This window comes from Tyto alba, unplaced genomic scaffold (genome assembly GCF_018691265.1).
Source record: "Tyto alba isolate M040663 unplaced genomic scaffold, T.alba_DEE_v4.0 Super-Scaffold_14, whole genome shotgun sequence".
In the NCBI taxonomy this organism is placed as follows: domain Eukaryota; kingdom Metazoa; phylum Chordata; class Aves; order Strigiformes; family Tytonidae; genus Tyto; species Tyto alba.
In genome coordinates, this window is record NW_024881276.1 from 59,377,353 (window position 1) to 59,403,279 (window position 25,927).

The window sequence follows — 25,927 nt, forward strand, 5'->3', positions numbered from 1 at the left end:
TTCCAACTGACAGTTTAGCCAATGAAGAAAGGTGCTCTGCTAAACCTCATACTCACAAAGGAGGAGGGGTTTGTTGGGGACATGAAGTTCAAAGGCAGCCTTGTGTAGGGGCTATGAGATAACAGAGTTTAGGATCCTGAGAGGAGGGAGAAGGGCAAAAAGCAAGCTCACAACCCTGAACTTCAGGAGAGCACACTTTGGCCTCTTCAAAGACCTGCTTGGTAGAGTCCCTTGGGATAAGACCCTGGAGGGAAGAGGGGCCCAAGAAATCTGGTTAATATTGAAGGATCACTTCCACTAAGCTCAAGAGTGGTCCATCCCAGTGAGCAGGAAGTCAGGCAAAAATGCCAGGAGCTCTTTCAAAACTCAGACACAGAAAGGAAGCATAAAGAAGGTAGAAACAAGGACAATTACCCTGGGAGGAATACAGAGATCCTGACTGATCTTGCAGAGATGGGGCTGGGAAAGCCAAAGCCCTGCTGCAAGCAAATCTGGCAAAGGATGTCAAAGGCAACAGGGAGGGCTTCTGTAAGTGCACAGGTGACAAAAGGAAGATTAAAGACTATGTGGGCCTGCTGCTGAATGAGGCAAGGGACCTGGTCACAGGGCACATGGAAGAAGTTGAAGATCTTTTTTTCCTCAGTCTGGACTGATAAGACTGAGGGAATACCAGGCCACCGAGAAAGTCTGGATCAAGAAAGATGTACCTGTGGTGGAAGAGGATCAAGTGAAGAAATACTTAAGCTGTACAGATAGAAGTCTGTGGGCTGTAATGGGATATACCCAGGAGTGCTGAGGGAGCTGGCTGATGTAATTGCAAGACCTCTTAATAATCTTGAATGATCGTTGTGATTGGGAGAAGTGCCTAAAGACTGAAAGAAAGCAAAGGAAGAAAGGGTAAGAAGCCTTACCTCTATTGCTGGGAAGGTGCTGGAGCAGCTAATCCTGCAAACTATTCCCAGGCCCATGAACAACAAGGTGATTGTGAGTAGCCAGCTTGAATTGACAAGGGGGAAGTCATGATTGACCTGCTTGAGAAACTTGTATGATGAAATGACTGGCTTAGTAGATGAGATGTGAGCAGTGGCTATTTTGTTCCTAGACTTAGGTAGGGCTTTTGGCACTGTCTCCCATAAAATCTTCACAGAGAAGCTGATGAAGTATGAGCTGAATAAGCAGTGTGGTGGCTTGAAAACTGGCTGAATGGCTGGACTCAGAGGGTGGTGATCAATTACTTGAAGTCTGTTTGGAGGCCAGTGACTACTGGTGTAACCCAGGGATCAATACTGGGGACAATCCTGTCCAACATCTTCCTTAATGATCTGAATGATGGGACAGAACATACCCTCAGCAGGTTTGCTGATGACAAAACTTGGAGGAGTGGCTAATGTGCCAGATCATTGTGCTGCCACCCAGAGGGACCTCAGCAGGCTTGAGAAGTGAATTAACAGGAATGTCATGCAGTTCAGTGACGGCAAGTGCAAAGTCCTTCACCTGGGAAAGAACAACCCTGTGTACCAATATATGCTGGAGGCCAACCATCTGGAAAGCAGCTTTGCAGGAAAGAACCTGGGGCTCCTGATGAACACCAAGTTGAACATGAACCAGCAGTGTGCCCTTGCAGCAAAGGTAGCTAATTGTATCCTGGGCTACATTAAGCAAAGTATTGCCAGCAGGTTGAGGGAGGTGATCCCTCCCCTCTACTCAGCACTGGTGAGGTCCCACCCGGAGTGCTCTGTCCAGTTCTGGGCTCCCCACTATGAGAGATGTAGACATACTGGAGAGAGTCCAACAAAGGGCCACAAAAATGGTTAAGGGACTGAAGCATCTCTCGTATGAGAAGGGGTTGAGAGAGCTGGGACTCTTTGTCCTGGACAGGAGAAGGCTCAGGGGGATCTTTCCGATGTATATAAATACCTGAAGGGAGAGTGCAAAGAGGATGAAGTCAGGCTCTTTTCGGTGGTGCCCAGTGACAGGACAAGAGGCAGTGGACATAAACTGAAACACAAGAAGCTCCATCCAAACACCAGAAACCTTTGTTTACTGGGAGGGTGACCAAGCACTGGAGCTGGTTGCCCAGATAAGTCGTGGAGTCTCCCTACTTGGAGGTGACTGGACATGGACCTGGGCAGCCTGCTCCAAATTACCATGCCTGAGCAGGGAGGTTGGACCAGATGACCTCCAGAGGTCACTTCCCCGACCTCAGCCATTCTGTGATAGGGCTAAGCCTGTCAGCTGGAAGAAAGCTTCTCCAGGATGTTACACAAGTGCATGTAGTAAATTTGAGTGAAATATTATTTATGTTCTAGGTTTCAAAGATAGACTGGAAAAATCTGAGTTCTCTGGAGCTTTTGTTCTACTATTTGTTCTGTATTTGTTGTGGTATGCAGTCATGTACTTAGGCAGTTGCTAATTGTACGTAGACTTTTCTTAATTTGGCTCATAGGAGGTGTGGTGTTCACACAAATAAGAGTTGTGAAGTGACTGAAGCCGCTGGCAGTAGCATGCTTACTGCTTGTGCAGTTTAAAAGCTGTTAGGTTTAATGAGATGGGACAGCAGGGAGATAACTTACTACTTTCTGATAAGCTGTTTTCAACACAGCAAAATTTTGTTTCTCTTCCTGCTTGTCATGGCTTTCTGGTAAAAAGTAGTGGAGAAAGTCATTTAAGCAAAAGTTGTTGTGAAATGGGTATCCAGGGAGCATAGGAGCATAAAGACCACTCGTTCCATCTGACACCTGCAAGATGAGTTGCTGTTAAGTCTGAACGCTTTGCACAAGTGTGGAACAAGGTCCTGGCTGGGAAGCTGGGGATGTTCTGACTTGCATTCTTTTGTCAGCGAGTTTACTGTGGCCTTCAGCAAGACTTTCAGTGTATCCTCTTATAAAATGTGACTTCTGATATGTTGCCCCTTAGACGGGGAGATAGGAAGGTAATTTATTTAATATTAGTGGAGGCGATTTTAGAATCATGCCAAGAGAAGTGATTAAAATGTATTTTCGTAATGGTCTCTGAATGACATTCAAGAGGCTGCTAAAAATGTTGGAAAGTAACAGGCTGTTTTATAAGTAGCAAAACTAATGGTTTCCTATTGATTTTTGACCTACATCCCCTTATACCACCCTCTGCTCTTCATGCACACATTGCTGTGAATGCTCTCTTCCCTATGCCCAGTTTAGAACTATGTGCATGCTAAATGCTGCCCCTCCTGAATGAATAAAGGGTTGGATTATAACTGCCTTCCTCTCAGTTGGGGTACTAATTTGTGTCTGTCTATCTTATATAGTCACAGATACTTTTCCTCTGGCCCTGCCTCCCCCCCCCCCCCCCCAAAAAAAAAAAAAAACAACAACCACAAAACAAAACAAAAAAAAAAAAAACCAAACCACCCCGATACTTGGGACATCTACTGGTTCTTCCAACTCTGTAAAATCAGGTTTGAAATGAGAGAATGGGCTCAAAGGCTACTGCTGATGTAGGTGACAAATGACAGATGAACAGGCAGCAAGACTGCCTAAGCCTTATTCTCTTAAGAAATAAAGTTAAAAATAGTAACTGTCCTTTTTACCTGAATTCTATTTTGTGTGCTTATTGAGAAAAGAGCTGTGCAGAAGAAAGAAATACTTAACCATGTTGAGGTCTTTTCATGCTGCATAACTCCTTTTTTCATGGTTACTATTCATACGACTTCTGCTAATCTCATTTTTGTAATTGCAGTGTTTCTGATCTAGCCAAATAGGCTGCCTTCTGTGACTGCGGGACTTTTTTCAGCATCTAAAATCAATTTAGAACAGTTTCATTGCTGCTGACACTTTACACTCCTTTTGTTTTCTTGAACAAACTGACTTGGACTTCCAGTTGGTTAGGACATCAGTTCTTAGTAATACATGCCTACTGCGTTAAGGGTTTTGCACTGTGTGTGTAGCTCACTGCTCCTGGCTTTGAACCCAATAGAAATGAAGCACAGTAAGTATTATGACCTGTGTTTTTCAGTATTTGACACTCCTTGCAGTGTGTGTGTCTGTGTTAGTATAAAATACACACACACATATATTTTATGTGTGTGTATAAAATATACACACATTTTATATGTGTGTGTGTGTATATAAAAAAGTGTGTGTATCTATACGTATGTATGCACACACATTGTTTGTTAAGTAATTTTGTTTGTGCACTATTTGGATTCTTTATGTTCTGGATTCTCAAATGTAATTTGGTGTGTTGAGCACAGCTAAGTTGCCTTTAAATTATTTTCACTGCCCTATTTTAATGCTTATCTTTTACTGAGTGAGTAAAATCTGTGTAAAGTAAGGATGGAATCTTTTTGATCAAGCCTGTTGGTAAACAGATTTTCAGTGGATATATCAGAATGAAAATTGTGAAATTAGCACGGTGCCCAGAGCAGGCAAGTTGGCAATCAATGGCCCTGCACAAAGTTTTGTCCCAGCATGTTGGGATGACTATATAAAGAACTCATTTTACATTTGTCCATCTTTTAATTTACGCCTATGAGAAGCTCTGTAGCTTGGTATATTTATTTTGCTTGGACAGAAGGATGAAAATAAAGTTCCTAGTGTGGATGGTGCAGTATTTCAGCTGCACATTCTGAATAGGTTGCTTTGGTAACTTAAAATGTACTACTAATGGGGAATGCGAGTTTGTGTTTGAGGATATTTAAAACATTAATCCATTTTTATTCAAGTTGTAGCAGTTAGGATTCTTCAGCACTTGTGCAGTATTGGAAGCATGTTAAAAATTCAAGAAGCTCTTCATTATTAAAGATATCTCTTTTCCCGACTATTGTGAGAAGAACCTGTCTTTCAACAGTGAACTAGCACATTTGCAGTATTGAAAACTCAAATGTAAAATAAAATCAAGGAAACAAGGAAATATTTCACTTCCCTGATATAATCAGCCAATTAAAAATGAGCAAAACCCTAGATACATTACTTATCTTCAGAACTGGGTAAATCAAAAGGCTCCATGATATCTGATTGATCTTGCTGATATTTTAAAATTTATTTTGTATTTTATGTGCCATTTACTCCCATACTATGGAAATATTAGTAGCAAAATCACAAATTATGGCTAGGTGGAAAAGAGCTCTATACTAAATTATTCAAGATCTATTATACAAGTGACAGTGTGTGTTTTTGCAGCTATGGAGACTTCAATTGGAAAGCAAGAGCTGCCTCTTAAATATAGTAAAATTTCTATTACTTGTTAGTTACCTTTCCATAATTTTTGTTGTAGTCCCCTGTCCTGGGTTGAGTGAGTGGTGGAGTTTTTTGGTGGCAGGGGAGGGGGCTATCGGGGTGGCCCCCTGTGATTACTTCTAATATTCCTGGAGTCGAGGATATAGAGGATCTGAAGCCCGTTATACTCCTACTGACCAAGAATCACCCTTCCCAACCACTATCCAGCCCATTCCCTGCTAGCGACCCCGAGATACCAAGATCCCACAATCTCAATCCTGGAGTAAACCCATAGAAAAGATGCTGGTATGTTCTTTACCATAGTTTTCCTGATGATGTTACATCTCAGAATTATTAATATTAATGATGTCGTTGATATACAACGTGAGCTACTTGTAGTTGATGAGTAACTTCTTGTGGTGTGTTTCATTAAGACGCAAACCATCTGCATACAATACTGTACTATCTGAAACTTGCAGTAGTTTACTCTGACTTAGTTTGCTCTGAGATTTGGATTCTTGATTTGCATCGCTGGCATCAATTCTTATTTTCTGCTTTGTTACCAGAGGACTAGAAAGCAGCTAATCAGACACCAATTTCTGAAAGGAATTCTATGGGAGATCAAAGAACTGCAGACCCCTGTGCCTGATGAACGAACTGCAGATGAACAGAAAGTAGAACAGGGAATAGAATTGCTGAGCACACAGATGCGTAAGATTTCCCAGTATATTTTTAATGATGATGTGATGCACAAAGCTATAGAAGATCCCCAAAAGAGTTAACAAGCATGTGAACAAGGGAGATATAGTTATATACATAATTTTTCAAAAAATGTTTGGCAAAGTTCATCACTAACAGCTGTTGAACTAAGCAGTGATGGCAGGGAGGATTGAATCTGTTTGCCTGGAAAAATTGGTTAGAAGGCAGAAAATGGAGACTAAATGGTGCTGTAGGCCACAGAGGGTGTGTGCTGGTGATCCATGCTTTAAATTATACAAATAAATTATTTAGAGTTTGAAAATGGATGAATAGCGATATGATCAACTTTGCTGCCAACATGGAGATTTGGAGTAGAAAACTGAGGCCAGACTGAAGAACTGCAGAAAAATGCTGTGGAACTGAGTGATTGTATTCCCTTTTATTTCTCAGCTAAATGTAAAATGATGCATATTGAGGCTGGTGGGTGAGAAATTCCAACTTCATGCTCAATATGAAAAAGTGTGAGGTGACTTATTACTGCTTGAGAATGAGAGCTTGTATTCATAATAGTTCCTTGGAAATGTGACTGTGGTGCTCAGTAGCAGACAAAAAGCAAACTCTGAGTATTTTGGGAAAGGAGAACAAAACGAGTGAGGATCTTATGGTGGCGTGTAGAGGTAAGGTGTCTCTGCATCTTGCATGCCTCATGCAGTTCTAGTCTCTGAGCTTCAAAGTGGATACACTCGAGCTGGAAGAGGTGCAGGGATAAACTGACGAAGCCGACTAGATTGGTGCCTGAAAAAGCAAGACTGGAAGAAGGGACGTGCTTTCTGCTGGCTGATGTGCAGTCCTGGCTGTTTACAAAGATGATCTGGGAGGTTCTAGTTGTCCAAACACTACAGGCCCAGTCAAGCCTGTGAATACCAGTTTATCTTGAAACCATGAGGACACAAAAAGTCAAAAATACTGATTCATTACCTTGGGAAAAAAGCATTTGTCATTCTTGTGCAAATTTGAGCAGCTGGTTCACTGCTGTAAGCTCTCCAAGTTTAGACTCTTTACTTCAGACTGGTGAGAACCAGAACAGTAGATACATTTTCCCCATAGTTCTGTGAGGCACCTGAGGCTTCAAATATTTCATGCCACCAAAAAAGGACAAGCTTCCCATTTTGTATACATTTGATAAACATTTTAGTTTTGTTTTAGTAATGGATTTGTTACCAGATTCATCAGTAAAAGAAAACCCAGCTTTCTGTCTGTTACGAACATGTTCCAAACAGACTTTTTCAGTGGCAGTGTTCAGAAACGCATGACAGAGGCACAGACTGATGCCTGAAATAATGTCTTTTTAAGGTAGAGATTTATAGCTCCCAGAAGAATAAAATAATCTGTATCAGTTTTCTAAGTTTCTTCAAAAATCTGAGTATCTATACAAGGCAAAGATCATTCTTTAACCTGCAAAAAGTATTCTCTGCAGACAGTAGGAAAGCGGTTGTTAATTTTTAAGCTGCCAATTGAACAGGAATCTTGTCTAGCAAGTCCTTGGTTAATTTTAAAACATAATTTGAAGATGGTTTATATGAATCTCTTGAAATTATACCTTTAACCAGAATATGCTCCTTTGCAAGCAAAACCTATTTGCTATCTGTTATGCATGCTCCTGATGGAATGGTAAGAAGAGGATAGGTTCCTCATTTCTAGGCACAACCAGTAAATACAGAGATTTGCCAGTAAATTTTCTTTTGCTTATTTCTCAGGGCTCTTATTTTCTGTTTGCCCTTTTTTGAGGGGTAGAAAGGGGCTTTTGAACCAGTCTGTGGTATGAATTATTTTCTAACCTGCTTTAGTGATAGAACTCCCTTACAAAAGTCTTTTTTCAATCATTGTAACCTTTTTACTGTTACAATTATGATTTTGTCAAAAGACATCATTGCCACTCTGTCTTTATAAAAACCTGATTTCCCAGTGACTGTGGAGGATCAGATCCCACGGACATGTTCTAAAGTCAGTAAAGGCATCTACATAACAGCGTACCTACAAAAGCAGTTTCGTTTGATATGCCCTGCTTCATGTTATTCTTGGCTCACTTGGCAGCAGAGTCCAAGTTAATCTTTTTGTAGAATTATCAAGCTGTACATGCAACCTCATCTTGCTGGCTGTTGAAGATGTTTATTATGGGATGCACCATATACGAGACTGGTATTCAGTGGACCTATCCAGCAAAATCTGGCATTAATAGTGTCAGTAAAAAGTCCATCACTAAAAGCATTTGTTCTCTGGTGGACAGATTGCAAGATCTTTATATGAAATGCCATCAAGCTCCAGGTACTTACTTTGACTGCTATCAGGTATGGAAACTTCAGCTATGGAAAGCTACATCTTGTCTTTTTCACAACTATTGATCCATTTTGGACCAGCTTGTTATTTTCACTCTACTGAGCTTAAGATGCCTCTTGTCATGGGTTAAGGGTTGGCTGGGGGGAGGTTTTTTGCAAGTATTTTTACCTTCTTTCTGTTATCATTAATGGTGATGTTCCAGTCAGTGTCTGAGACTTCCCTCTTCTTTTAAAGATAAGTTTTTTGAAGAAAAGCCGATCTGTACCTGCAGCTAGTCTTCAGCATTTCCAACTTTTGCTATGCAAATGCTATCTGGCATAACCGTAGAGGTAATCTTGTTTTTCAGATCAGGAGTTCATGTTGCTTGTACTTCCTGAGCCAAAGTGGCATCCTCTGTTAAATTTTTAGCTGGCAGAGGGAGGCATCTATCTTCTCCTGTCTCTCAAAAGCTTCTGTGTGCTCTCAATAGTGTGTGTGTATATATATAACCTATATCTTTATCTATAATACAGATATAGTATATCATACTACCAGTTCTAGCAGTAACACAAATCTCCATGTTGTTATAAGATCTCTTGGCATATCATCCTTACAAAACTTAATATTGTATACAAGAGCTATGGGATTTCTCACTTGCATGTAGTGTGCTGTTATCTGCTAACGTGATATCGTGAAGTCCTACTCACTTTGTGGTAGAGGGGAGTAATGACCTGTATGCCAAAGTAATGTTCAGTGTTCATCTGGAAAAAATCAGTTGACTAGTTTGTGTAATAAAGTCAAGAGATTCTCGGGGAGTTACCGTATTCTTTGTATGCTGTTTGAGAGGCAGAGGGGACAGGACAAGCATGCCTTTGTGTTTACCAAAGTAGCTTGGTCTCCTCAAAATATAACTGCCTATCTCAGAACTTCAGATGATGCAGTCAACTGTGTCTTAGCCTCTTGTGTTCGACAGAGTGTCTGGTCTCAGTAGTGTATTCTTAAGTTACTTGAGTTAATTGACGGATCTGGTAAAATCAACTCCTTTACAGTTTCTGTCTTAATGAAATTTTATCATTGGATAATTTTATCTTATGATCTTTTTGGATATAGAAACATCTTATGTTATGATGTATTTTGTTGTAATTTCTGCAATTTTCTTGTGTTTCCTCAGAGCTAATTAGTCTGTAACCAAATCTATACCTTCCTCCCAGAAGCACAGCAAATTGGGACAGTGAAATATTCCACAATTAACGTTTTTTCATGAGGAAACAAGTTGGTTGCTTTTCTTTTGGACTTTGCTAGTTTTGATCTACACTGGTATTTGCCTACACTTTGAGATTTTTACATAGCTAAAATGCCAGTGGTCATTTGATTCCCCTTCATGAAATATTTTTGATGCACCCAAAGGTCTCAGAAGCCCAATTTCCCTTATGTGGAAGCAAGTTGGCCATGTCATGGTCACTTTGCTGTTTAGATACCCGTTAGTATACTCACCTACTGCTCACTGGTCAGTAATTTTTTTATTTTCATCCTCTAGTGCCTTCTAAAACTATAGGTCTCTGTTTCACACGTAGAGTTTTAGGACTTAAAGGTGGACTGGCAGGCTGTGGGTTAAAGGGGCCTTGACTGACCCCTTCTGACTGGAGAAAGCCTTAAGTAGCCCAGTCTGATCCCATAACTGACCATACTTTGAGAAGGAGATTGAGCTAGAGACATCCTGAGATCCCTTCCTGCCTGAACAATGCTGTGATTCTTGATTCTATGATCTTGAGTTAAAGAACAATTTTATATAAAAATTTGTGGGTTGATTCTGGATAACACTAGTAAGAGATCTCAGAGGAACTTCTATACTGCCTGTGATCAGGCTTTTAATGTGTTTGTCATGCTTTAGTTTTCTTACCTGTCAAGAGAGGATATTTACCTGAGTCATCTTGAGGATCAAAAATAGCTGTTAATTGGTCAATTTGGTAAGTGCTTTGTAAACACTAAGGAATTTGTGAATGCTAACGAAATGTCTTTTCTCTCCCCTTTTAGTATAATATTTGCATGCTCTTTTTCTTACATTACAGGTTCGTGACACTAAAAGAAATGATACAGTATTATTGCCTAATCAGGTCTCAGAATCTTTTAGTGCAAATACCAAAAGCAACATGTGAACTGACTTTGAATGACAAGCAGTAGGAGTGGGAGCTCTGACATCTTGAGATGGACATCAGTGCCTAGGTTGATGTCAGTTTAATGCAGGAGTGCTTCCCAGCTTCTGGGCCTGTGCGTATACCTTTGCTGTGGTTCAAATTTATTGTCTGGGCATGAGTTAACTGAGCCATACGAAATCCGGAGGGAGTTTATGTTCAAAGGGATTACAGCTGTGTAGGTTGGTCAGGGATCTCTTGATGATTGCAGGGAGACAGGGACTTTGTTTTGCACGTTTCAGCAGGCGGGTTAGATGTAGTTTGAAAGATGTGGGATTACTGGATGCTGACTTCCACTAAATCCTCTGAGGTCAGAGAAGAGAGCTGCTCCTGTGTGAGGTAGTGCTGGTAAGGCAACTGTCTATACACACCTCACTTTTTAGCCAGCATCTGCTTGTTTCCTCCTGTTTTCTATGAGTATGGTGACTGACTGCTTAAACTAAGAAAACTACAGTCTTGTAAATTGTAGTGAAAACTTTACTTGTCCTGATACAAACGGTTTTTAAAGGGTTAGTATTGGTCTATGAGTTACATTAGCACGGTTTCTCTTCTTAGAGAACATTTCTCAAGTTTGTGGAGATCATAATTTAAGTCCTATACATTTTCTTGGGGTTTTTGTTTATAGTAACTATTTTAATACCAATTTTAAGATGCAATGTAAAAATATGTGTGATCTTGTGGATACAGCCATATAACTGCTGTTTTAGAACAGGTTTGTTAGCTGTTTCTGTGTCTGGGGTAGTGTCTTTTGGAATCTGATTTGTTCCTGTTACTTGCTTTGATCTATCTAGGTAACTAATATTTGATTGTTTTAAACTGCATTCGCTTTGCAATTTCGTAGCTGCTGAATTTCTGTTACATACCAACAAGCAAGGAATTTGAAAAGTTTTAGCAAATCCATAAAAGCAGTGCTTAGCAGCTGATGTGTACAACTAATACTTGTGGGTCAACAAGACCTTTTGTTTTTTAGATGTAAGCTGGCTTACTAGGTGGTGGAAACATCTATTCAAAATAGTTGAGAATGTTTTGTGGAGCAAATATTAATAATTTCATCATTTTTTGTTTGTTATGCTTTCTAAAGAGCAAAGCTTTTTGTGTTTCTTTTGGTAGAGGCAGTATGACAGTGTATCTTTGTCAAGTAGGTAGTGCTAATAACAAATGTAGTATGCCTTTTGCTAAATTGTTTAGTCATACTTGGAAGCACCCATGTAAATAAATCTTTTATGCTTCAGATATTGGTGTATATTTTTTCTTTTGGTATACGTCTTAGACATTAGACAGTATTTTTCAACAATGCCTTATGCTTAAATGCATTCCTTACCTTTAAATTCTTAAATGTCCATGCATATATTAAAGGAAAAGAAACAAAGTTGACAACCTAATGCAGAGCATTCACAAGGCTCTAGAGCTCAAGTCAAATAGACTTGGAAGTTGTTTCCAAATTTATTCATGCTGTATAATCTGATTTCTGTGACAAATAGAAATGAAATAGTGGCAAAATAATTATCAGTATGCTGGGCTGACTGAAAGATGAAGTCTTAAATAAGGAATAAAATATTGTATTCGTACAAAGTGGATTTATAATGTAATCAAATCCTATTTTTTCCATCTCTTAGATGATGAAGCATGCCTGGGACAATTATAGGCAGTATGGATGGGGACATAATGAGCTCAAACCAATTGCCCGGAAAGGACATTCCACCAACATATTTGGTAGGCTCTATTTTCTGGTTTGGTTTGGTTTTGTTTTGTTTTAATATTTCTGTCCATGCTATCTTCTTTGAAAGTCTACCCAAACTTCCTAGGAACTTCTGTTTTAATATAAATCTTTTGAAGCGTGAATGACAGAAGTATATCAATTACTTGATGGTATTTCAATTAAGTACTTTACTAAACTATATTTTTGTGCGTAATATGTTCTTATTGTTGCAAAAGCTAACTTGTGTCTGTGTGCACTGTTACTTTGTGTACACATATATATATGTATAAAAATAAAAGTTACAATGCTGAGATGATATTTTGTGATGCAGTGAATATATATTTTTTTTTTTTAAAAAACAACCTCATCTTGTCTAGATCTTTGTGCTTAATTCAGTGAGAATGTAATATAAGACAAAATGCACACGCAAGATGCCAAAAAACTGCTAGTAGCAAGGTGAAATGTAAAGCTGCTTTTAAAAAAAGACCTTGGTAAGGCAAAAATGATGTTGTTACTTGATGTGTGACTTGTGGATCCTGAACCCGTGGACTGGAATGAAAGAAAAAAAACAACACTCAAAATACAGAAGTTTGAGAGTGGGGGCAAATTTTGAAGATCAATCGAAGGGATGGAGTGAGAATATTTGAGCAATGTAGTGTGAATGAGTTACAAATGGCATTTATAATAGTATGAAACATGAGGAAGGTAAAGATCAAGAAATTGAATAGCTTTGCTATATTACATGTGATCAGACTAGATGGCTTTTCCTTAAAATATCAGTGATCTGCTGTACTACTCTTTTGGTGTAAACCCACTGGTATAAAATAAGTAGAATGGTGATCGGAAAGTGACAAGTGTTTTATTGGTACTTGAACCAGGAAAGAATCTATTTTTTTGTCCCCAGTTCTGCAGGTCTGATGGTTCAAAAAACCTGGTTGTAACTGTCGAGGACTGAGCCCTGGAGGTTCTCTAGGTTCATCCTCTGATATAGCAAAACACATAACCTCGATGTTAATGATTAAGGTTAAGCCAGGATTGGTCCGGAATGCACAGCACCTAAGATGACTGAGCCCCGAAGTTCATGCATTTATTTTTGAAATGTGTGTAGGAGAGCTGATCTAAGACTGGGTTGAGTTTTCTGAATTCTGTTCAGGGTTTTGTACTGTGTTCATCTACTCTGGTATCTGAAGAAGGTGCAAATGTATCATAACAGCTTTTTACATCAAGAATAAGTGTGAATATACTGTGTATACCTTAAGTGTATTAGTGCTGCTTATAGCAGTTTGCTTGAAATCAAGATTTTGGCTTTTATTGTAAGGCAGTAGGCTAATGGCTTTGTGAGGTTAGTTCCCATTGTACTTGATGTTTGTATTATTTATCTTGCTTTAAATCTTGAATTTGTTTCTTGTAGATGATAGAAATACAGATTAGGATTGTGTAATTGTCTTGTTTTCTGTGCTTAGTGCCTAAACCCAGAATAAATGATTTTGACTTAACTAAAAATGTGATTAGCTTTTTTTTTTTGTGAGAGAAAGTAAACTCCCAGAGGAAACTTACACCAAAAGAAGAGTCAAAGAACTTGTTTCAAAAGTATTGTAATACTTCAATGGATTGTTTGGTTGTTTTTTTTTTTTTTTTTTTTCCTTTGGTCCTTTTCCCCAATCTCCTTCAATTTTTTCTTGAAACCATTCTTACATCTTACCAAATAAACAAGTGATTTGATACGAACAGTTTTTCATCAAATTTAGTTGCCTGATGAACTTAAATCCTAAATGAATGCAGGACATAGAGAAAGGAGGCGAACTTTAACGGGGCACTCTGCTCCTTTCCCCCGTTCCCAGCAATGGAAGGAGAGCCTCCGAGTGACATTTTCTGCAATACTTAAACCAACCCCCAAAACACCCACAAATAAACTCTCTCCCCCCAGACCTGTAGTGCATAGAAGCCTATTTAAATCCATAGGAGAAAAATCTCAGCTGCTGTACTGGCCCTATCTGCAGTAAGGACTGTTCACCTTTACTGCAAAGCAAACCCCTTAGAGCCTGGCATTGATTGCTTTTGGTCATGCACTGGGACCTGGTTTCTTGCACTGCAGGATGGTGTGAAAGCTGGTATTGTTTTACTTCTTTGTATTCCTTTATAAAGAAAATGACAGAGTCAGGGAGAGTTGTCTGAGAGGGGAAGATGAGCAAGTTGGTGTGCTCAGGAGAAAAAAGCATCTGGTCTGGATGAGGAGCTTGAGGAGTAAAATAGAAGAGTCTAAGATGCAGCCAGTACTGAGTGTAGTGCAAGGAGAGAGTGTGAGGCTGAAGGGAAGACCAGGGCAACAGGCTTCTGCTGTGACAGACAGAAGGACAGTTCTTAAGTTCCCAGAGAGTATTGTATAATATTCCTAGATAATTTTACTTGACTACCTTGTACATTGGCACTGCTTTCATTTCTACTAGAAAAATCTCTTCTGAAGCTTCCTGTGATTTATTTGTACATTATCTCTAATTCATGGCTCTCCTTTATATTTTTTCCAGCTGATGAAGTTGGGTCTGACAGTGAAAATCTTTAATATTCACCTGTATGATCATGTAGTCTTTACTGTTGACTTTACACACAATTCTGTTGCTTAATTTGAGAAGTATAAGTTTAGATTAGCCTTGGTTTGTAACCCGGACTCTCTATGAGGTGAGGTATTTTCTTCATATGGTAGGAAAATATTTTTCTAATGTTTGTGTTTGATTTTAATGTGACTGACACAGTATTTTGAATCAATTTTGAATTATAATTTTACTCTAGTCTTTTCTTTTCTTTCCATTCTTCCCCTGCATACTTCTAACATGTCTCCTAATGAGTCTGGAGGACATATTTTATTTTTTTTTCCTTTTCAGAATGCTTATTTGGAATTTTGATATTGCTGTCTGAAAGAAATCGCAAGCTTCTTCCACATTAAAGTTTCTGATGCTCTTATTCCATCTAACTCTAGCAGCCAATTCCCTAAGTGTTTGTCCTTTTAAAATCCAGATGCTATTTTGTGCCATTTAATTTTTAGCCAAATCATGTTATGATTGCTTTGTTCAAGGCTATTTCATATGCAAAACTTTTCTGAAGTACCTAGTCTTCAGTATATACCAAGTCTAAAATAGAATCAGCTACTGTTGATTTGGTGGGTGGTTGATAAGAAGGGGGAGGAAAAATGGTCTTGTAGTGAGAACTGTCTAGGCTGTATCGTTACTGCTAGATTTCATGAGTCTGTTACCCATGATGACACCATTCCCAGAGGTATTTGCCTTTATAGAAACATTACATAATTCTTTTTGAAATCTGACGCTATTTTTAATAAAAAGCTGCTCAGCAAAATCTGATTTTGTTATTCATCTCAAAGATGATTTGACCCAAACTATTTTCTACCATTACTGCAGCCTGTTGTACTTCCATTTCAATTCATACCACATCTGTGAGGCTCAGTAAGGAGATGGTCTTGCTGGTTGACACTGCAACCCTTTGTATGAATCTTGGGGAAATCAGGTTTACTGATAATTCTCAAGTGAGGTAAGTACAACTAAATTTAGAAGGCAAATAAAGCATTAATATTCCCTGTTGGACTCTCCTTTCCCTTCAAAGCAGTGTGTACCTATTTCTATGCCAAGAGGAACATCAGCGTTCCTAATCCCAGCCAGGGTTCAGACTGGGATCACAGGAGAGAAGGTGGCCTGCTCTGCTCTCCTAAATCTCAGTTTTAAGTCATTAAAAAAATATGGAAAGGTGATAAACTTGTTAAAGCAAGGTGCTCTGTGCCTCACTGAAGGGTGCCAGCAAGACCATTCGTGGGCTGCCCCAATTATTAGTTTGACTTTTATAACTCCACCTGCTGGAGTTGCTTTAGGTGACCTTGTTTTGCCAATTGGCGGGGTTAACACAAAGGACACAGACACCAAGCTAAAGAAATGGGCTTATTTTACTTTAGTTTAAAGCAGCAGAAAGAATAAGCAAGGTAACGCACCTAGTCATTACTACATAAAGCTGGCTATAGTGATTAAGAAAGATCCATCACCAGTTGCCCTCCTACTTCACCGTCCCCCCGCCCCGTGCACCAGCTGGGGAGCCCCGTCCCAGCGAAGGGTCGCAGAGCCTGTCCCGGCAGCTGGGAAGTCCCACGCAGGGCGTCCGCTCGTAGGGGAGGTCTGCGTCTGTGCTGTGAGAGGGTCCAGCTTTTATACAGTTTAACAAACAAGTCTAAACAAAACGCACGGGAGATAGCTGGTAGATTGATATGCCTCAGTCAGGCATGTCTGGATCTGGCCAGGATCTGGGCACGTCTGAGGAGTTTCTGTTTTTCTTTACATTTGGGATTTATAGTTACTTCCTATTGTTTACTTATAGTTCCCAGGGATTGTTCCCAGGGGTGCAGCATTTTCATGCTGGTAAGATGCTGGTTGCTTCATTCTGATGATAAGATGCTGATTGCTGGTCGGGGAATTCACTCAGAAGTCAACCTTGGTTTGAGGCCTATTGTTTGGGCCTTTTTTTTTTTTTTGTTTCAGACCTGTAACTAGAAACTCTTGCCAGTCTTTTTGAGATGTCTGACCCAGTGACTGTAAATTGTAAAGGAGAGCCTGCTTAAAAATGTTGCTTATCAAACTGTGTAGTTAATCAGTAGTTAAAATCTTGAATAGTGCCTCTTCGACAGCTGTATAACAGCATGAATAGTATGGTGCTGCTTTGGGAAAATATGACTGGGAATTGGTGGGCTTTTAAAGATATTTAGATGACATGTGAAATAAACCTTTGTAGGTTCTATGTTGGTGAAACAGGGAGGTAACTTGTTCCTATTTTTTGTGAAAGTTGCCCGGTTTTGAGAGGGCTAGTAATCTTAAGATTTGTTATTTATTCCTGCCCTGTAAGGTTAAAGTATAAAAGGCATGGAGAAAGTATGGCAGAGGTATAATTTCTTTTTCCAGTTTAAATTTTTGTTTTCAACTCTGACAGTGGTTGTAGCAGCTAAGCTAAAAATAAAAAAGTTCTTTTTTGTTGGGCTGATTAAATTGCTGGAATAACTTGATGACAGCTACAGGGTGTTATGGCAGAGGTGGGCTTGTACAGGATCTAGGTCGAGTTCTCATTAAAACACAAAGGGTGAAGAGAAGAGGCTGATGGAGAAAAATGCATGTAAGATAATGAGCAAACATGACAAACGCTGAGCTTGCTTCAGAAAGTTTTATGGGTTTAAGCAAAAACCAGAGTAGTTGATGGTATTGTTGGATTCTCTTGTTGTAATGAAATCTGCTTGGATATGCTTTTGAGGATCAGTGTAACCATCTGAAACATGCTGTTTAAAAATGATTTGTCGCTGTGCTTGTTTGACGATCCCTCGGGGAACATCTTATGGAGACACCATTAAAATTACTCAGTCCAGATATGCTTCAGAGTTTTAAACTATATGTATTTGTGGCATCTTTTGCTTCAATATATTTTTAAATAAACAGCGTAGCACAAGCTTTTAGGATGTTTTATTGTGAGTTAAATTGAGCAGTTTGTACTAGTGGGTTTGTATGAGTCTCCAATCTTTTTATTTTTCTAAAACAATGTTTATCTGAGAACCCAAATTGCTTTAAGGAAAACAAAATAAGACCACAGTCCATGAGCAACTCGGAACATTGTCCTCAGCAAAACTAGAAATCTTGGGCGGTCATCTTACCTGATGCTTTCTGAAATGAGAGTTCTGAAATTTGTGGGTGTTCTTTTTTTTTTTTTTGGTAATGTTAACTATCTAAGAATAAAGTGAAGATGTGCAGTTTGTCAGGTAGTAAGTGCATGACAAAGTACTGATACAGACTCTTGCAAAATTGCAAACTTCCCATATTACTAGCAGTGCATTTCTAAACCTTGCATTTGGATGTATGCTGTCTAGAGATAAGCTAGCTGCATATGTGAAGATGACCTGATAATACATGCATACATAAACAGATATATGTCTATATATGTTTTGAAGGGTGTGAAAAGATCTTTCCGAAGTAATAATGATGTGACATTTGCATACAGACATAGCCATTCTCATGCACGAAGAATTAATGAAATTATTAGTTTGTATTTTGTCACACTAGAACTGTCTTGCACATCTGTAGTGCTTTCATGCCTCTCCTGTTCTCTCATCTCACATATGCCGTGCAAGTGACCAATTTAATCTGAGATGTCTGCCAGCTCTGTCTTGGGATATTGTCTTCTGGGAGGAAAAGAAAATTGTCAGCGAAGTCACATTGTGGTTGCATTTGTATTACCTAGTAGAGCCTCAAGGCTGCAATGCAGTGCCATATCTCTTCCCTAACACATGGCCAAATAAAGCTCTTCTCTCTTTTATGAGGGATTTTTGTCTGGCACGTTCAGTGTCATCAGTGTAATAGGCTGCTGCTTCATACCTGTGGAAAAACAACATTTTTAAGGTGAATGCTGGTTAATGAGCAAGATGTGTCTGAGGGAACAACTCAAGGATTTGTTTGGGGCAGTTAGTGAGCTGAATTGTTTTTAACTTGCTAGTGGACTACTTGGTTTCTACCACCTTGTTGAGTGTATCCTGTTGCCTGGCTTGCTGCACAGCCCATCTCAGCCTTTTGCTACCAGTGCTGCTGATAAAACCCCACGACCTGGGAGAAAGTTGCTGAGCCAGCTGCCAACTGCCCACTGCTGCAGTGTGGGAAGCTCTTGCTGCAGATTTCTGTGTTGCTAAGCAATGGAGATCTGACTGCATTTCTCTGCTGTGCTGGAGAACAGAAGCAACGATGCTCCCAAGCCCCGTGGAGAAAATGCATTTGTCATCCTGCAAGCGCACGAGGCTGTTGAGACAAGGAGCTGAGTCAGGCAAAGGAGTCTGTTTTTCCAGAACCTTTGGCAAGTACATTATAGCTTGGGAAAGTAATGAGATTTCTTTGTCCAGTTTGTGGTCTGGAAAACAAGAGGTGGAATATTTCATGTAAGCACTAGAGGAAAATGCTTTAACAGATGTGTTTTAAAATTACCCTGGGAAATATTAATTAGTTTATTAGACATTTTTGTTATCTGTTATCAAAACAGTTATTGGGCTGCCTGAGCTGCTCTGATACTATCATCTGTTGTCATCTGATTAGTTGTCATTTGCTTCTGAAGTTCACATAAATGAGTATTGAGTGTGTTGGGTTTCATGGGCCTTTTGTTTTTCTGTTTTTTTTTTTTTTTTTTTTTTTTTTTTTTAGCTGTCAAATAGCCTGAAAATTTATAAACATTATGGAGATAAACACTTTTACTGGGAAGAAATTAAGTGATATACCCTGAAGTAAAAACTGAGGAATGACCTTTTGAAAATATGGCTAAGAACTTCTGGTGTCTTCTCATTGTAAAATCCTAATGAAGAGACAGACAGGGGAAGCAACTTCTCCTCAACATCCTTTTTCTGTGTGTGTTTTCAGCCTCTGAATCTGTGTGGAAGTGTTGTGGTTTGAGCTCAGAGGGCAATTGAGCACCACGCAGCTGCTCATTCTTCCCTTCCCTCGCAGTGATGAGAAGGGAAAAAATAAGCCAGGCTTTGGATTTGAGATAGGACAGGAAGGGGCAAATCACTCATTATGGTCATGGGCAAAAGACAGACTTGTTAGGGGAAGTAAAAAACAAACAATAAGATTAATACAGGCACTAATAACAATGCTTAACCAGAGTAGGACAGTGAGAAGCATTGCCACATCTTGAGAACACCTTCCCCCACCCCTCCCTTCTTCCCGGGCTCAGCTCTGCTCCCAGTATCTCTACCTCCTCCCCCAGTGGCGCAGGGGCAGGGAATGGGGGGTGCAGTCAGTGCTGCTGCTTCTGCCATCTGTGGTGGGAAGAGCTTCTGGAACTTCTTCCCCCTGCTCCAGCGTGGTCCCCCTCTCACAGCAGACAGTCCTCCACAAACTTTCTCCGATGTGAGTCCCTCCCACGGGCTGCAGCGTTCCCCACACTGCTCCGTCATGGGTCACTAACTCCCTCTGACTGGATTCCCTCCCACGGCTGCAGCCCTTCCCGAGCTGCTCCGGCGTGGGACTCCCCTGCATGCTGCAATCCTCCCAGCACTGAATTACAGCAGCGGGGCTGCCTTTTCCCATGAGACCCCGGCCTTCTTCGGGCACAGCACCTTGATCATCCAGGCAAAAAACACAGGCCACAAATCAATGTCTGCTCCACCGTAGATCTCCATGGGTGGCGGGGGGGGGCCGCCCTGCCATCTCCCCACAGGATACCGGAGGGTCTCTGCTCCGGCACACCTCCCCCCTCCTTTCTTCCTCCGTTCCTCCACTGACCTTGGTGTTCATGCAGCTGCAGCAACTCCTCCTCACAAGTCCCACTGCCCGTCACCACATCCCCTCTTAAATACGTTATCACAGAGGCGCAGCTGACTGGCTCGGCCTTGGTGCAGAGGTGGAGCTGACTTGGAGCTGAGGGAGCTTTGAGAAGCTTCTCACAGGGGGCTGCCCTGATAGCCCCCTCCCCTGCCACCAAAAAACCCCACCACTCACTCCAACCCAGGACAAAGACTGACATTGCTAAAATAAGACTTCCCTTTACAGAATTTCTGACTTTTCTTCAGTTCATCTAATATAAAGCTGTCCTCTGATTGATGCTGCTAATTGGGCGAATAGTGTTTTGTAAACACTATTTTGCTTCGCTGCAATAGATGTCATGTTTATTCAGAATATGATTGTTCTCTAAAACTTGCAAATGTGTGCAGGCAGGATGCAATCTGGCTGTGTTCCCTCTTAACTGCTTTACAGTGCTGGTGCCATAGATAAAGACAACCGTGGTTAGCTAAGAATATTTTTTGAATGTTATTGCTGTTTCATCAAACTGTCACGAGTGTGCCTATGCATATCAGGAAAATTCACTATGAACAGCTGTTGTCTTCTGTTCTTTTTAATCATACAGTATTCCTGCTGAATTCTTCTCACACAGTTTGTATTAGTTCATGTACCAACACATTTAAGTCAGTTGTTCCCAGTGGCTTTTCTTCATATTTCAGAACTGATGATGTTAAATCCTGTGGCATTATTCAGAAGACTGAACATTCTGCCTTTAAATAAAAAAAAAAAAAAAAAAATGCACAGATGCAAAGTGGAATTAGATAAACACACCTAATTTCTGTAACCTGCCTTATTAGAATAGCAAGGTAAACATCTACACCAAATGGTAATGAAGAAATTAAGTCATATTAGAGTTCAGGGCTCAGACTCAAATTGAGGATTTTTATTTTCTCTAATACCATCCTCTCCTGTTTTTATCTTATAAACCAGATGGTTTGATCTGAGGGGGGAAAAAAAATTATTTTTCCCATTGGGAATCTTTGGCCTAATGTTTGTCTTGGTTTGGGAATTATTTAGGCTGTGAGAACGCTATTCCTGAATTTAAACTTGTTTCCTGTTGTTTGGAATTAAGAACAGAGGGTGTAATAAGGAAATTAATTTAAGGCCATAGAATCTATTTTGGACTGTGTTAAAATACTAAGTAAACAGGCGTGACAACTAAATAAGTATTAGCATACTGAGCTCTAAAACTAAATATTGTAAGGATGACTACATGGGCATGCATACAAAGTGGGAGGCAGACACGAGTATGCTTTGCTGTCATCTGAAGCCGGCAGATGCACGAGCAGCTGTAATTCAGAAACAGTTCAGCCATGTGAGTGCAGATCTGTGCTTGTGCCTAATACACTAATATTGTTCACTCAAGTTTTGCACCATTCTGGTGAAGTTTTATGGCTGCAACGCTGAAATCAGCTTCTCTTCAGCTGTCTGAAAGACAATTTAGAATGTGGTTTGGATCAGAATGCGTGGAAGCGGCCTAAGCTTTTATCTATAGATGGAAAAGCCTGTGTGACATGAGGGCTGGTAGAGGTACGTGTTTTGTGATGCTCTTCCTGCTGCCTAGCTGACAAAGTAGTTTAGCTTACAGTTATCTGTAAGAAGTTGTATCTTTATGGTTTTAGAAGATTAGCACTTGGCTTGCTTCGTACATAAGATTTCGGCACGTGGGTCACGCAGTTATGCTCAAGTCCAGATAACATCTTGCTCTGTTATTTACTGTCAGATATGAATCTTGCTTTGATTGCTCCTGGTTTTGACTGACTGCTGCCTGTATTCAGGTTCTGCATGCTTCTGAGCCGTCATTCATAGGTACTCTTCAATCTCCCACTTCCTGATTTCTCAAAATGGAGTTGTTCTAGATCTGTATTTTTGGTTAGCTTCAACTGACTGCTTCGTGTGTGTAGCTGATTTACCAGCACCATTTACCTCTTGCCTGTTATTCTTGCCTACCCTCTTCGTACTCAATTTAATGCCATCTCCTCTCCCTCATTCCTTTCCTACTCTGAAGCTCGTACTAGTCCTTCTCTCCCGACATTGTGGCCTTTCAGTTATCACTACGTCTTAACTTTCCAATAATTCAGATCATAGTTCTGACATTAATCTTAATTATGATCTGCACACAGTTCTTCTCTTATCAGTTTTGTGCTTTAAAACAAAATAACAAAAAAATGTGAAGGGGACAATCGCAAAGAAGCAGAAAATCAAAATGGTCTGATATTAATATGTTAAGCTCTTCTCAAATTTAGTTTTAAGGACATTCAGGCTTTGTACTAGAGGGGACTGCATTCAACTCTTGCTTGTAAGAATTTTGAATTAAGCTGAAGGGCCGTGTAGGATTTGGTTGGAGAGCAAAGTGAAGCAATCAAGTGAAGAGCAGAGAAGAGGAAGGTTAAGTTCTTGGAGAAAGTTTTTTATATTTGGGTCTGAAGGACGTAGCTATTCAAGCAGCAGTTTGTTGATAACATCTATCTGCAGGTCTACTTTTTTATAGATTCAAAGACTAGCTTACACTTCAGTGCTTCAGTCCCATTACTTCTTCATTTATAAAATTAAGGAAAGCATTACAACTGATTATTTAATGTTATTTATATGCTAAAATACTTTACTGTCTGGTATAATAGGACTCATTTTCATGTTGTCTATTATCAGCAATTTAACAGAACTAAGCAATCAACATGCTTAGGTTTTTTTGCTCTGCTTTAATTGGTCTGAAACGTTAAAGGCAGTTGGTTTCTTCATGGATACTTAAAGGTTTATTCACTGCGTTTTATGGCTAAGCTGAAATCATACATTGCAGTTTTGTATGAAATGTATGGTTTCATTGACTGATTTTGAGACGCTTGTTTTCACAGTGGAATTAAACTCTGTTTTTCAGAAGTTTAATTCATTTTCTTAAACATTTCTTGTTCCTTGTGAGTCATTAAGATATTTTACAAGTGGTCTGCTTCCATAGTGGCAGTTTTATTACCAGAGCCTCATTAGAGATACAGAAAACTGGGCTGATAATTGTTTGCTTTTAATTTTCATGTTATATCTTTTTCTGCCATGTCTGTAATTGTCTATCATATTAAGAAATCCTGTAGCTACAGTTTGAGAACTTGAATTATTTTGAATCTTTTTGAGTAGATATCGCTATATTTTTCTTAGATTGGTACAGTCTTGCCCAGTTTGCATTCTTCTGCCATTCTGAAGCTGCACAGGCAGGAATATAAAGAAGAATAATATTTATTTTTTTAAGAACATAATAACTCTGTGTTTAATGTCAGGCTGAGTTTATCAAGGAAGTGTTTTTACTCTGTTGCTAGGGTTTAAAACACCTGCCTATATGAAAATTAACCTTTTAGGTTCAAAGTCTGCCAGGGTATACTTCCTTGAGGAGGCGTTACATCTCTTGTTTCTAGAATCACTGCAGTGGAATAGGGAGGATCTGCTCTGTGCTTGGGCACACCCCAGTTGTTGGGTTGGTCTGGTAGTGGTGCTGGTTGGACTGCTCTGAAGCTTTAGGTCACCTGCCAGAGCAGAAATTTAATTTAGGAATCAAGTTAAATTATCCCTCAGGAGTTTGGTGCTCTTAGATTACTTTTGCAAATGGATCCTCCCCCCACCCCCAACTAAACACGCCAGTAATCCAGGGGTGTTCTGCTTCCAGTAGAAGTTGGAGGTTCTGCTTCCACTAAATGTCGGTCCAGAGTACTGAGAAAAACAAGAACTAGCTGAGTGGCTGAGACCAATACTATTTCTGGCACACAAGATCTGTTTGTATCTCACGGTTCTGTCCCTCAGTATGATCATCCCAATGGCTATGTTGTTTTGAGAGTGAAAAACATTTCCTTACACCTAGATCTTTAGTCTCTACACATAACTGACTATAGATTCTAACTTTCTAATGCTTATGAAGAGAAATTGCCTTTCTAGAATATAAAGCCCCTTATTTCCATAGCAGGGATGTCTTGACACAGAGATGTTTGCTATTTGTGTGCTGTAGAGGCGTTTGTCTTCAATAACAGCCCAAATGCTTTTACTGTATCCAAAGGCTTGTTTTTCCTCAAGCAATCGTGCCAATTCCCTCAGCTTTCTTCAAAACATAGCTGGTGGTGGTATCTGCAGGCTGTCCTTGTAAACAAGAGTAAGAGTCTCTTATTAGATTCCTGTGTGATTTTTGTCACTGATTTAGGATATATCAAAACCACACCTTGATGGTAAGCAAACTGATGAGCATCCTGCTTCTGGATCTTTCATCTGCAATCTTTTCTGCTTAATAATAAAATACTTCATTTTCACTCACTGCATAAGGTGGAGGGGTAAGAATGGTTACATGCACCTATTAGGCCTTCTGTATGTGACTTTTCCTTGGAGGCAGAGTGGCCTCATTGTAATTTTTCCTCTTAGTCTGATTTCCTTGACTTTGTAGCATGCATTTTGGTAATGAGAGATCCATTTGAATAGGCTGTATTTCCGTCAGGTTTGTTCCTCCTCTAACTGGTCTCTGGATAGTTTTTTTTCCCTCTCCTAACCATGCTAAGATCCCTAAATTTTGCCTTAAAGGACAAGAGGATAGTCTTCCTGGATTTAAACTGTGGAAGGTGTAATCTGAAAAGTAATAAAGTAACTCTAAACAGCGAGATAATAATTTAAATAACCATTTAAATAACAAAGCACACAAATGCTGTGTGCTTAAAGACACTAACACACTTGTAACACGAGCACAGACAGACAGAGGGTGGAAGGAGAAGGAAAATTCTGTCCCCAGCAAGGCAGGGGAAAGAAGAGGAAGAGCAAAAGCAAGAAAACCCATGAGTTGAGATAAAGGTGACTTAATAAGTGAAGAAAAGGGGTGAGAGGGGAGGAAGTAATGCAAAGACAATCCCTTGCCACCCTCCCACAAGCAGACTGAAGCCCAGCTGGTCCCTGAGAGATGGCTACCTGCCAGCCTAAACATACCCACACCTCCCCCAGCTTTTTCTGCAGAGTGTGACGTTATACGGTATGTAGTATCCTTTTGGTCAGTTTGGGTCAGCTGTCAAGGCTTTGTCCTGTCCCAGCCTCTTGCCCATCCCTGGCTTATTCACTGTGGTGGGACAGAAGGGAAAAAAGAGAAAGCCTTGATGCTGTGCAAGCGCTGCTCAGCGATAGCACAAACTCTGGTGTGTTATCAACACTGTTTTAGTCACAAATCGAAAACACAGTACTGTACAGGCTGCTGTGAGGTGATTAACCCAATTAGTTATCCCAGCCAGGCCCAGTACACCTGTTCAGCCCTCAGTTTGGGCTAATGAAAGCCCCCATGGAAGTGTTTTTTGGAAGAAGTAATGAGATTTGTGTGTAATGTGTAACAGTTGAAAAGAGGAGTAGGTATGGGTGATGTGTCAAAAAATCAAAGTTTCTGTGAAGCATCTATTTGATGATTACCTTTCAACTCGGAGTACATGACTTCAGTTTGCTGGTGCAGAGTTTTAATTTGTCATCTTGTTCCTT

General features: G+C 39.9%; 1 protein-coding gene across 2 annotated transcripts in view; it reads left to right on the top strand.

The window, feature by feature from the left end:
- Nucleotides 1–25,927, top strand: part of MAN1A2 (mannosidase alpha class 1A member 2) — a 156,422-nt gene that overhangs the window by 33,748 nt on the left and 96,747 nt on the right. For both annotated transcript variants that reach the window (XR_006164933.1, XM_032995637.2), the window contains exon 3: nt 12,019–12,115. Coding sequence is in view for 1 of the 2 variants with exons in the window: in XM_032995637.2 (XP_032851528.1) it covers nt 12,019–12,115 (97 nt within the window). In the remaining variant the exon portion in view is untranslated. The remainder of the gene's footprint in view (nt 1–12,018; nt 12,116–25,927) is intronic.